The 14,232-nt window shown below is 43.2% G+C and overlaps 1 protein-coding gene across 5 annotated transcripts in view; it reads right to left on the bottom strand.

Moving 5' to 3' along the window:
* Positions 1-14,232, bottom strand: part of STAG1 (STAG1 cohesin complex component) — a 231,217-nt gene that overhangs the window by 58,514 nt on the left and 158,471 nt on the right. For all 5 annotated transcript variants that reach the window (XM_069727953.1, XM_069727956.1, XM_069727957.1 and 2 more), the window contains 4 exons: positions 14,019-14,180; positions 13,575-13,671; positions 11,807-11,883; positions 10,987-11,191 (listed from right to left, as the gene is read on the bottom strand). In XM_069727953.1, the coding sequence (XP_069584054.1) occupies positions 10,987-11,191; positions 11,807-11,883; positions 13,575-13,671; positions 14,019-14,180 (541 nt within the window). The remainder of the gene's footprint in view (positions 1-10,986; positions 11,192-11,806; positions 11,884-13,574; positions 13,672-14,018; positions 14,181-14,232) is intronic.

Genomic DNA, 14,232 nt, shown 5'->3' with positions numbered 1-14,232 from the left:
GTTAGGGCGCACCGCAGAGCTTGGAAGAGAAGGAGTGCCGTTTTACTTTTTCAATGTATAATTGGCTGGAATTGAGATTGGACGCCATGTCGCGTTTGGAGAGCCCCTGATGTGCCTAAACAGTGGAAACCCCCCACAAGTGACACCATTTTGGAAACTAGACCCCTTAAGGAACTTATCTAGATGTGTGGCGAGCACTTTGAACCCCCATGTGCTTCACAGAAGTTTATAACGTAGAGCCGTGAAAAAAAAAATTGCATTTTTTCTACAAAAATGATCTTTTTGCCCACAAATTTTTATTTTCACAAGGGTAACAGGAGAAATTAGACCACTAAAGTTGTTGTGCAATTTCTCCTGAGTACGTCGATACCCAATATGTGGGAGTAAACCACTGTTTGGGCGCACCGCAGAGCTTGGAAGAGAAAGAGTGCCGTTTTACTTTTTCAATGTAGAATTGGCTGGAATTGAGATCGGACGCCATGTCGCGTTTGGAGAGCCCCTGATGTGCCTAAACAGTAGAAATCCCCCACAAGTGACCCCATTTTGGAAACTAGACCCCCCATGGAACTTATCTAGATGTGTGGTGAGAACCTTGAATGCCCAAGTGCTTCACAGAAGTTTATAATGCAGAGCCGTGAAAATAAAAAAAATTTTTTTTTTCCACAAAAAAGATTTTTTAGCCACCAAATTTTTATTTTCACAAGGGTAACAAGAGAAATTGGACCCCAAAAGTTGTTGTCCAATTTGTCCTGAGTATGCTGGTACCCCATATGTGGGGGTAAACCACTGTTTGGGCGCACGGCAGAGCTCGGAAGGAAGGAGCGCCGTTTTGGAATGCAGACTTTGATAGAATGGTCTGCGGGTATTATGTTGCATTTGCAGAGCCCCTGATGTACCTAACCAGTAGAAACCCTCCACAAGTGACCCCATTTTGGAAACTAGACCCCCCCAAGGAACTTATCTAGATGTGTGGTGAGAACTTTGAATGCCCAAGTGCTTCACAGAAGTTTAGAATGCAGAGTCGTGAAAATAAAAAATATTATTTTTTTCCACAAAAAAGATATTGTAGCCCCCAAGTTTTTATTTTCACAAGGGTAACAGGAGAAATTGGACTGCAATAGTTGTTGTCCAATTTATCCCGAGTACGCTGATGCGCCATATGTGGGGGTAAACCACTGTTTGGGCGCACGGCAGAGCTCGGAAGGGAAGGAGCGCCTTTTTGGAATGCAGACTTTGATAGAATGGTCTGTGGGCATTATGTTGTGATTGCAGAGCCCCCGATGTACCTAAACTGTAGTAACCCCCCACAAGTGACCCCATTTTGGAAACTAGACCCCCCAAGGAACTTATCTAGATGTGTGGTGAGAACTTTGAATGCCCAAGTGCTTCACAGAAGTTTAGAATGCAGAGTCGTGAAAATAAAAAATATTTTTTTCACAAAAAAGATTTTGTAGCCCCCAAGTTTTTATTTTCACAAGGGTAACAAGAGAAATTGGACCCCAGAAGTTGTTGTCCAATTTATCCCGAGTACGCTGATGCCCCATATGTGGGGGTAACCCACTGTTTGGGCGCACGGCAGAGCTCAGAAGGGAGGGAGCACCATTTGACTTTTTGAGCGCAAAATTGGCTGTCGTATTTGGAGACCCCCTGATGTACCTAAACAGTGGAAACCCCCCAATTCTAGCTCCAACCCTAACCCCAACACACCCCTAACCCTAATCCCAACCTCATCCATAATCCTAATCACTAACCCTAACCATAATCACAACCCTTACCCCAAAACAACCCTAATGTCAACCCTAACCATAACCCTAATCAAAACCCTAAATCCAACACACCCCTAATCCTAATCTCAACCCTAACCTCAAACCTAACCCTAATCCCAATACACCCCTAATCACAACCCTAACCTTAACCCTAATCCCAAACCTAACCCTAATCCCAAGCGTAACCCTAATGCCAACCCTAATCCAAACCCTAACCCTAATACGAACCCTAATCCAAACCCTAACCCTAATCCCAGCTCTAACCCTAACTTTAGCCCCAACCCTAGCCCTAACTTTAGCCCCAACCCTAACCCTAGCCCTAGGGCTACTTTCACACTTGCGTCGTTTGGCATTCCGTCGCAATCCGTCGTTTTGGACAAGAAACGGATCCTGCAAATGTGCCCGCAGGATGCGTTTTTTGCCCATAGACTTGTATTGCCGACGGATCGTGACGGATGGCCACACGTCGCGTCCGTCGTGCACTGGATCAGTTGTGTTTTGGCGGAGCGTCGGCACAAAAAAAGTTCAATGAAACTTTTTTTGTACGTCGCATCCGCCATTTCTGACCGCGCATGCGTGGCCATAACTCCGCCCCCTCCTCCCCAGGACATAGATTGGGCAGCGGATGTGTTGAAAAACTACAGCTGCTGCCCACGTTGTGCACAATTTTCACAACGTGCGTCGGTATGTCGGGCCGACGCATTGCGACGGCCCCGTACCGACGTAAGTGTGAAAGAAGCCTAACCCCAAGTTTAGCCCCAACCCTAACCCTAAATTTAGCCCCAACCCTAACCCTAAATTTAGCCCCAACCCTAGCCCTACCCCTAACCTAACCCTAACCTACCCCTAACCCTACCCCTAACCTAACCCTACCCCTAACCCTAATTTTAGCCCCAACTGCTGTTCTCCTGCCGGCCGGCAGATGGAGACAGATGGCGGGCGCACTGGGCATGCGTCCGCCATGTTCTGCTGCCGGCGGCCAGGAGGAGCAGCAAGAGGATCCAGGGACCTAGGTGAGTATGCTAGGGTCCCCGAATCCCCCTATTTCTCTGTCTTCTGATGTGCGATCACATCAGAGGACAGAGAATTACACTTTACTTTTTTTTTTTTTTGCGGTCGCCGGTAAACAGTTAATTACCGGCGATCGCAAAACAGGGGTCGGTAATACCGACCCCGATCGTGCTCTTTGGGGTCTCGGCTACCCCCGGCAGCCGAGACCCCAAAGATTCTCCCGGTGCCGGCCGGCGGGCGCACTGCGCATGCGCCCGCCATTTTGAAGATGGCGGCGCCCACCGGGAGACACGAGGAGCATCGGGGGAGCTAGGTGAGTATTGGGGGGCGACCTGGGACCCCTTTTCTCTGTCCTCCGATGTGCGATCACATCGGAGGACAGAGAAATTAAAAAGATCGCTTTTTTTTTTTTTTTTTGCGATCGCCGGTAAACGGTTAATTACCGGCGATCGCAAATGCGGGGTGGGTTAAAAACCCCCCGAATCATGTTCTCTGGGGTCTCGGCTACCCTCGGCAGCCGAGACCCCGGAGAAAATCGGCCTCTGGGGGGCGCTATGGACTTTTTCCACAGCGCCGTTAATTAACGGCGCTGTGGTTTAAGTACCCTTAGCGGCCGCCGTTAAAAGGCGTATCGGCGGTCGCTAAGGGGTTAAAGAAATGTTACCACTATCATGAAGTACAATATGTCACGAGAAAATGTCAGAATAACCGGGATCCATTGAAGCGTTCCAGAGTTATAACCTCATAAAGGGACAGTGGTCAGAATTGTAAAAATTGGCCTGGTCATTAACGTACAAACCACCCTTGGGGGTAAAGGGATTAAAACTATAATTTGTTGTACAAAAAAACAAGCCTTCTTATGGCTTTGATGCCAGAGGGAAAAAAAAAAGAAAAGAAAAAAAGGAAGCGAGGGTGGAGGGGAAATATGTAAACAAAACAAAACAAAAATTCGAGGTTAAGTGGCTCAAGAATTGGTGTAGGAAAGAGGGGTTTGGGTTCCTGCAGAACTCGGCCGACTTCTGTTGGCTACAGGCTCTACGCTAGGGACGGGCTGCACCTCAATGGGGAGGGTGCAGCTGTGCTGGGGGAGAGAATGGCTAGAAGGTTGGAGGAGTGTTTAAACTAGGAATTGGGGGGGAGGGTATTCATTTTATAGGAGGGGAAGATAGTGCAGACATAGACCTGGGCACAAATAAGGAAGTTGGGGGTGGCGGTGGCATGGGGGGTGGGGTCAGAACAGTTAATAATTTAAGAAATAGAAGTACAGAGAGGAACATAAAGTGCATGTATACTAATGCCAGAAGCCTCGCCAACAAAATGGACGAATTAGAACTAATGTTGTTGGAGCATAATTATGACATGGTGGGGATATCTGAAACATGGCTGGATGAGAGCCATGACTGGGCTGTTAACTTGCAGGGCTATAGCCTGTTCAGAAATGACCGTACAGATAAGCGAGGGGGAGGGGTGTGTCTATATGTAAAATCGTCCTTAAAACCCATCCTGCGCGATAATATAGGTGAATTTAATGAAAACGTAGAATCCCTGTGGGTGTAGATAAGGGGAGGGGTAAAAAATAATAAATTACTGATAGGGGTTTGTTATAAATCTCCAAAAATAATGGAAGCAATGGAGAATATCCTCGTAAAGCAAATAGATGAAGCTGCGACTCAAGGAGAAGTCATTATTATGGGGGACTTCAACTACCCTGAAATAGATTGGGGAACAGAAACCTGCAGTTCCAGCAAAGGTAATCGGTTTTTGACAACTATGAGAGACAATTACCTTTCACAACTGGTTCAGGACCCAACAAGAAGGGGGGCACTGCTAGACCTAATATTAACCAACAGGCCAGACCGCATATCAAATATAAGGGTTGGGGGCTACTTGGGAAATAGCGATCACAAAATAATAAGTTTTCATGTATCCTTTAAAAAGATGTGTAGTAGAGGGGTTACATAGTTACATAGTTATTAAGGTTGAAGGAAGACTATATGTCCATCTAGTTCAACCCATAGCCTAACCTAACATGCCCTAACATGTTGATCCAGAGGAAGGCAAAAAAAACCACATGTGCAAAGAGTAAGCTCCACATTGGGGGAAAAAATTCCTTCCCGACTCCACATACGGCAATCAGACTAGTTCCCTGGATCAACGCCCTATCAAGGAATCTAGTGTATATACCCTGTAACATTATACTTTTCCAGAAAGGTATCCAGTCCCCTCTTAAATTTAAGTAATGAATCACTCATTACAACATCATACGGCAGAGAGTTCCATAGTCTCACTGCTCTTACAGTAAAGAATCCGTGTCTGTTATTATGCTTAAACCTTTTTTCCTCCAACCGCAGAGGATGCCCCCTTGTCCCTGTTTCAGGTCTATGATTAAAAAGATCATCAGAAAGGTCTTTGTACTGTCCCCTCATATATTTATACATTAAAATGAGATCACCCCTTAGTCTTCGTTTTTCCAAACTAAATAGCCCCAAGTGTAATAACCTATCTTGGTATTGCAGACCCCCCAGTCCTCTAATAACCTTGGTCGCTCTTCTCTGCACCCGCTCCAGTTCAGCTATGTCTTTCTTATACACCGGAGACCAGAACTGTGCACAGTATTCTAAGTGTGGTCGAACTAGTGACTTGTATAGAGGTAAAATTATATTCTCCTCATGAGCATCTATGCCTCTTTTAATGCATCCCATTATTTTATTTGCCTTTGTAGCAGCTGCCTGACACTGGCCACTGAATTTAAGTTTGTCATCCACCCATACACCCAGGTCTTTTTCATTGACGGTTTTGCCCAGAGTTTTAGAATTAAGCACATAATTATACATCTTATTACTTCTACCCAAGTGCATGACCTTACATTTATCCCCATTAAAGCTCATTTGCCATTTATCAGCCCAAGCTTCTAGTTTACATAAATCATCCTGTAATATAAAATTGTCCTCCTCTGTATTGATTACCCTGCAGAGTTTAGTGTCATCTGCAAATATTGAAATTCTACTCTGAATGCCCCCTACAAGGTCATTAATAAATATGTTAAAAAGAAGAGGGCCCAATACTGACCCCTGTGGTACCCCACTGCTAACCGCTACCCAGTCCGAGTGTGCTCCATTAATAACCACCCTTTGGTTCCTATCCCTGAGCCAGCTCTCAACCCACTTGCACATATTTTCCCCTATCCCCATTATTCTCATTTTATGTATCAACCTTTTGTGTGGCACCGTATCAAAAGTTTTTGAAAAGTCCATATACACTACATCCACTGGGTTCCCTTGGTCCAATCCGGAACTTACCTCTTCATAGAAACTGATCAAATTAGTCTGACATGAACGGTCCCTAGTAAACCCGTGCTGATACTGGGTCATGAGGTTATTCCTCTTCAGATACTCCAGTATAGCGTCCCTTAGAATGCCCTCCAGGATTTTACCCACAGTAGAGGTTAAGCTTACTGGCCTATAGTTTCCGAGTTCAGTTTTTGTTCCCTTTTTGAATATTGGCACCACATTTGCTATATGCCAGTCCTGTGGTACAGACCCTGTTATTATGGACTCTTTAAAGATTAAAAATAATGGTCTATCAATGACTGTACTTAATTCCTGCAGTACTCGAGGGTGTATCCCATCCGGGCCCGGAGATTTGTCAATTTTAGTGATTTTTAGACGCCGCCGCACTTCCTGCTGGGTTAAGCAGGTGACCTTTAATTGGGAATTTTTATCACTAGACATTTTGTCTGCCATGGGATTTTCTTGTGTAAATACTGATGAAAAAAGTCATTTAGCATATTGGCTTTTTCCTCATCCTCATCCACCATCTCACCCAGACTATTTTTAAGGTCACTAAACTTCAGGAGGGCAAATTTCCAACGGATGAGAGAGGATCTAGGTGCAATTAACTGGGACGATATCCTGAGACACAAAAATACACAAAGAAAATGGGAGACGTTTATTAGCATCCTGGATAGGACCTGTGCACAGTATATACCGTATGGGAATAAACATACTAGAAATAGGAGGAAACCAATATGGCTAAATAGAGCTGTAAGGGGCGCAATAAGTGACAAAAAGAAAGCATTTAGAGAATTAAAGGAAGTAGGTAGTGAGGAGGCATTAAATTATAGGCTGAACTGGATGGACAAATGTCTTTTTTCGGCCTTACTAACTATGTTACTATGTAAATAAATACAGAAAATTAAATAAATTCTGTAAAAAGCAAATCAAGGCAGCAAAGATTGAGACAGAGAGACTCATTGCCAGAGAGTAAAAATAATCCTAAAATATTCTTTAACTACATAAATAGTAAGAAACTAAAAAATGATAGTGTTGGCCCCCTTAAAAATAGTCTGGGTGAGATGGTGGATGAGGATGAGGAAAAAGCCAATATGCTAAATGACTTTTTTTCATCAGTATTTACACAAGAAAATCCCATGGCAGACAAAATGTCTAGTGATAAAAATTCCCAATTAAATGTCACCTGCTTAACCAAGCAGGAAGTGCGGCGGCGTCTAAAAATCACTAAAATTGACAAATCTCCGGGCCCGGATGGGATACACCCTCGAGTACTGCAGGAATTAAGTACAGTCATTGATAGACCATTATTTTTAATCTTTAAAGACTCCATAATAACAGGGTCTGTGCCACAGGACTGGCGTATAGCAAATGTGGTGCCAATATTCAAAAAGGGAACAAAAACTGAACTCGGAAATTATAGGCCAGTAAGCTTAACCTCTACTGTGGGTAAAATACTGGAGGGCATTCTAAGGGACGCTATACTGGAGTATCTGAAGAGGAATAACCTCATGACCCAGTATCAGCACGGGTTTACTAGGGACCGTTCATGTCAGACTAATTTGATCAGTTTCTATGAAGAGGTAAGTTCCAGATTGGACCAAGGGAACCCAGTGGATGTAGTGTATATGGACTTTTCAAAAGCTTTTGATACGGTGCCACACAAAAGGTTGATACATAAAATGAGAATAATGGGGATAGGGGAAAATATGTGCAAGTGGGTTGAGAGCTGGCTCAGGGATAGGAAACAAAGGGTGGTTATTAATGGAGCACACTCGGACTGGGTAGCGGTTAGCAGTGGGGTACCACAGGGGTCAGTATTGGGCCCTCTTCTTTTTAACATTTATTAATGACCTTGTAGGGGGCATTCAGAGTAGAATTTCAATATTTGCAGATGACACTAAACTCTGCAGGGTAATCAATACAGAGGACAATTTTATATTACAGGATGATTTATGTAAACTAGAAGATTGGGCTGATAAATGGCAAATGAGCTTTAATGGGGATAAATGTAAGGTCATGCACTTGGGTAGAAGTAATAAGATGTATAATTATGTGCTTAATTCTAGAACTCTGGGCAAAACCGTCAATGAAAGAGACCTGGGTGTATGGGTGGATGACAAACTCATATTCAGGGGCCAGTGTCAGGCAGCGGCTACAAAGGAAAATAAAATAATGGGATGCATTAAAAGAGGCATAGATGCTCATGAGGAGAACATAGTTTTACCTCTATAGGTATCCTCTTAGAATACTGTGCACAGTTCTGGTCTCCGGTGTATAAGAAAGACATAGCTGAACTGGAGCGGGTGCAGAGAAGAGCGACCAAGGTTATTAGAGGACTGGGGGGTCTGCAATACCAAGATAGGTTATTACACTTGGGGCTATTTAGTTTGGAAAAACGAAGACTAAGGGGTGATCTTATTTTAATGTATAAATATATGAGGGGACAGTACAAAGACCTTTCTGATGATCTTTTTAATCATAGACCTGAAACAGGGACAAGGGGGCATCCTCTGCGTTTGAATTAAAAAAGGTTTAAGCATAATAACAGACGCGGATTCTTTACTGTAAGAGCAGTGAGACTATGGAACTCTCTGCCGTATGATGTTGTAATGAGTGATTCATTACTTAAATTTAAGAGGGGACTGGATACCTTTCTGGAAAAGTATAATGTTACAGGGTATATACACTAGATTCCTTGATAGGGCGTTGATCCAGGGAACTAGTCTGATTGCCGTATGTGGAGTCGGGAAGGAATTTTTTTCCCCAATGTGGAGCTTACTCGTTGCCACATGGGGTTTTTTTGCCTTCCTCTGGATCAACATGTTAGGGCATGTTAGGTTAGGCTATGGGTTGAACTAGATGGACATATAGTCTTCCTTCAACTTTAATAACTATGTAACTATGTAAAAAATTAGTTCTTTGGGTAACAGGTAACAATTTTCCGGAGTTTACGAAGGGGTGTGGCTCATAGGGTAATAATGCAGATCCACCAAAAGACACACCCTTGTAATGATCATAAAAAGTAGCGCCAACTAAAAATGTCCATGTCTCTGGAACAATATGACAAATTTGTGGCGGAACAGAATTCTTGGTAGAAGTAGGGATAAAATATCCACTTTTGACCTGGTGACAGGTCCTCTGGTTATTACTAGGCCTTTTAAAAATGCAGATTTTCAATAACATAACTGCATTTGAATGGGGCTAGCTCGATAATACATGCATGAGTTTCTAAAAACTTCAGATAAAAGATTTCTACATTGGACTTGTTGAAATACATGAAAAATACCGTATATACTCGAGTATAAGCCGAGAATTTCAGCCCATTTTTTTAGGCTTAAATTGCCCCTCTCGGCTTATACTCAAGTCATACCCAGGGGTTGGCAGGGGAGGGGGAGCGGCAGCTGTCTAATACTCACCTGCTCCTGGCTCGGTCCCTGCAGGTGAGTATAACAGGGCAGTGCGCTATATTCACCTGTTCCCCGTTCCACCGCCGGCTGCGCCTTCCCCATTCTCGGCAGTGACGCTCAGGTCAGAGGGCGCGATGAGGCGATTAGTGCGCGCACCGACCTCTGCCTGAACGTCAGTGCGGAGGACGCGGAAGACAGCGGCGCCGACGGTGGAACGGGGAGCCGGCGAATATAACAAGTGCTGGGGGCCTAAAAGGTGAGTATGTCATTTTTTTTTTTTTTTTTTTAAATTGCAGCAACAGCATATGGGGCAAATGTCTATATGGAGCATCTTATGGGGCCATGTGCAGCATTATATGGGGCAAATATCTGTATGGGGCCATGTGCAGCATTATATGGGGCAAATATCTGTATGGGACCATGTGCAACATTATATGGGGCAATTATCTGTATGGAACATCACTCAAATGACGGCACATCGCTAGCGCACGCCCAGTGTGGGCGTGCGCTAGTGATGCGTTCGCCATTACAATCAATGGCGGCGTTAACGGACTACGTTACACCGCGTTATGCCGCGGTGTAACGTAGTCCGTTAAACGGGGTCACATAACGCAATGTGACCCTAGCCTTAGTCTAAAAAGGTATGTTTGGCACAAAGCTATTGCACATCCACTAAATACACCATTATCTGCAGTAAATATTGTGGAGGCAGCGTTGTGCTTTGAGGCAGTTTTTTTGACAGTTCAAACAGAGGCTTAAGCAAAAGTGGATGGAATTATGAACCATTCCACATATCAATTTTGTAATAAAACCATTAGGCCTCTGCTAAAAACAAGAGCAAAGTAATATCACATTTCAGCACATCAATGACTCCAAGCATACCACCAAATCAGCAAGAAAACGGCTTCGCTAAAAAAAGATCAAAGTTTTAGAATGGCCCAGATCTGAAAATTGAAAAATAGAAAATCTTTGGATTGACCTGAAGAGGGCGCTGTACACAGGCGATGCCATCCCAATCTGACAAGATTTCAAGTATTACTGAAAGGAAGAGTGGGCAAACATTGCCAAATTTTGATGTGCTGTGCTGATAGACCCCTTCCCAAAATAAGACTCAATGCTGTCATAAATTCTAAGGGTACGTCAACAAAGTATTAGTTTAAGGGTGTGCATATTTATGTTAACTTCACTATCCATTTTTCTTTTTCCACCTCAAAAATGTCAGTTTATTTTTTGTACAGATGGACGACATTAAAAAGGTGGAAAATGTTGCTGAAATTACAAAAAATTTGGCATTTTAACAAGGGTAAGTAGATTTTTTTTTCGATCCACTGTCTAAGCCAAATATTACTGTGTCAAGTGTAAAAAAGACATTATTTGGGTTGAGTTTGAGCCACATATGTTGATGAACGATAAACTATATTAAAATTTGATAAAATTCAAGAACTATTGGGTAATATGGGCTGATCGCTCAAGTGAGTGAAAAGGAAAGCGGGAAACAAAAACCATTACCTGCCAGTGTGCTTGTGTGCCTGAATGCCCGGACCTGGGAGTCGGAGAGACCGGTCAGGAGGGAAATCACAGTGTCCATCATGTACTCGTCGTATATGATGCTATACTGACACTGCCGGATCAAGACGCCAATGAACTCACAGAAGTTGCTGCGAAACTTTTTCCAGTGAGGGCCAGGCATTGTTAGGGGGTAGTCACCGCTGTCCTAAAAAAAAAAAAAAAATCCAACAAATGGGATATAAAACCTCTTAATATTCTATACTTATATAAAATAGAAAAAGTTCTGAGAATTCAGGTGGGAATAATAGGGCTCTGTACGTGGGTTGTAGTTAGTGCCAAGAATGGAAGCAGATCTTGTGAGATCAGGAAAGCATTACACACATTTGAGGACAAAATAGCATCCTTGGCTCTAAAGCAGCGATGTCAAATTGCCTGAGCTATACATATATACATAGCAGGGCTACAGGCCTGTTATGTACAGCAACATCACGGTCTATGAACGCCGGCCACGGGCCAGTGTTCACAATGACAAGGGTGTCTTCTGCAGACCGCTCGCTGTCATGGCAACCCATTGGTGCCCCACAATCATGTGACAGGGGTGCCGATGGGCAGGACTTGTGACGCGCTTCCTTCTGGTGCATGTTAGATGCTGCCGTCAGTGATTTATAGCAGCATTTAATTTTTATCTCATTAGTCGTGAAGGGGATTAAAGATTTAGCAGCCCTAGTAAGAATTGGTTAGCCCCTTTACAATTTGCCGTGAATTCGGAAAGTCTGTCCGAAAGTCAATACAAAATTTGCTTTAACATGTTACTTTATACCTCATCAAATTCTTCAGTCATTTTTCGGATAATTTCAGCATTCTGCATATTCCTGAACATTTCAATTCTTACCGTACCTGTAAGTAACAGAAAAATAGTTTCAGAAGACAGTTTGAAGAAAAAAAAAAAAGTTATAGGCAGCAAACAAAAAAATGTAAGTCATGAATAATAAAAGTGAACAAAAAAAATAGAGAGGAAAGGGAGTGAGGACGTAGAGAGATGCAAATTGTGAGCCAGTAATGGGATCTTTCTTATACCAACGGTATAAAAGCTGCACATCATTGTACAGGTATATGATGAAAAGACCCTTAAAAAAAAAATCAAACATAATATCCAATTATATAAGTTGTAGGGTGGATCATTGACGGCAGAGATCAGAAAACGCCTCTGTGTGCAGGGCCCGGGGAAAGAAAGGAGGGAAACAGCCGATCTGTGCAGTTTCCTTCTTAACAGGTTCAAAATCCCAAAATACTTTATAAAAAGGTTGTGAAGCCTTATTGATGGGTCTACATTATTAACCCCCGGAGCTTTGTTCAGTTTTGCGCTTTTGTTTTTCACTCCCCTCCTTCCCAGAGCCATAACTTTTTTTTATTTTTCCGTCAATGTGAGGGCTTATTTCTAGCGGGACGAGTTGTACTTTTGAACTACATCATTGGTTTTACCATGCTGTGTACTAGAAAACTGGGAAAAAATTCCAAGTGCGGTGACATTGCAAAAAAAAAGTGCAATCCCACGCTTGTGTTTTGTTTGGCTTTTTTGCTAGGTTCACTAAATGCTAAATATGACATTATGATTCTCCAGGTCATTACGAGTTCATAGACACCAAACATGTCTAGGTTATTTTTTTATCTAAGTGGTGAAAAAAAATCCCAAACTTTGCTTAAAAACAAAACAATTTTTTACATTTTCCGAGACCTGTAGCATCTCCATTTTTTCGCAATCTCAGGTTGGGTGAGGGCTTATTTTTTGCATGCCGAGCTCATGTTTTTAATGATATTTTGGTGTAGATAGCATTTTAATGAAATGTTGCGGCGCTGTAATTCTGGTGTTTTGAATTTTTTCCTCACTATGCCATTTAGCGATCAAATTAATCTTTTTTTATTGATTGATTGCCGCGTTCAGAATTGCCCAATTCCAAATATGTATATGCTTGATTTTTTTATTGCTTTATTTTGAATGGGGCAAAAGAGGGTGATTTGAACTTTTATATTTATTTTTTTCATATTTCTTTTGCCATGCCTCAATAGTCTCCATGGAAGGCTAGAAGCTGGCATAGCCTGATCAGCTCTGCTTCATAGGAGCGATGCTCAGATCGCTCCTATGTAGCTAAATAACTGCATTGCTTTTGACCACCCCTGTGGTTGGCGCTCACAACAATCTGGCATCAACATGGTTATGCCGTCGTACTGATGACCCCCAGATCATGTGACAGGGGTCACTGGTGCACGCATTTGCAAACGGATGGCCAGAGGCGCTTGTTAAATGATGCTGTCAGAGTTTAACAACTACATTTAACTAGTTAATGGGTGCGGGCGGATTGCAATTCCGCCCGCACCTATTGCAGGCACATGTCAGCTGTTCAAAACAGCTGCCATGTTCCGGCTTTCATGTGGGCTCACTGCTGGGGTACTGACCTCAGATGTACTATTCCGTCCGAGGTCAGAAAGAGGTAACATCCCGTCATCTGAATGGCACATAACAGTAGGTAATTATGTTCTCCCATTACTAAGGCGTCAGCGGCTCGGACAGCCCACTACGCTCTTCTTACCTTTACACCCTGAACACTGGATAAAGAAGTTTATTAAGTCCAGGAGCGCAATATCTCGGTCCTGCTTGTAAGATTCAATCCAGTCGTCGACTACAGCCTGTGGAAAAAATAGGCCATGGTCAGTAATATTAATCAGAATGTCTCCTTGAAGTCTAACATCTCAGACTTTCATAATTCTTTTTTTAAAGGGAATGGAAATTTTTTTTGTGATAGATTTTCCTTTTACGGTATAAAGTAACATAAGCTGTATACTAAATGCTTATGTATTTTTGTGATCAGCTCGCTCATTGAAGAATCACATTAGGCCCGACACCCCAAAGAAATCTTTATGTACAAACATAAGGAGTCTGCAGCATAGATTGCAACCCGCAGCACCCAACAAAGCAAGGACTTCAGGTAGAAAATTTCTGCACCACAACCTGCCATTTTGACCTTCGCGATTACCTGCATGGCACTCTTGCCAATCTTCACAACTTCAAAAAGGGTGACTGGCTCGCCGCCTTCTCCGTTCAGCTGAGGATGTCCGTTTGCCCTCCCTCTTCCCCTGGATCCAGGCTCTCCCCGGCTCCTCTCACCTGGAGTCTTCCGGGGTTTCTTTATGGCAGACTACAAACACAAGGAGTGATTGAAGACGAGCGTTCCGCCATGTAACCAGGCG

The sequence above is a fragment of the Ranitomeya imitator genome, chromosome 5 (genome assembly GCF_032444005.1).
Source record: "Ranitomeya imitator isolate aRanImi1 chromosome 5, aRanImi1.pri, whole genome shotgun sequence".
Classification (NCBI taxonomy): Eukaryota; Metazoa; Chordata; class Amphibia; order Anura; family Dendrobatidae; genus Ranitomeya; species Ranitomeya imitator.
This window is presented reverse-complemented; position numbering and strand designations above follow the sequence as displayed.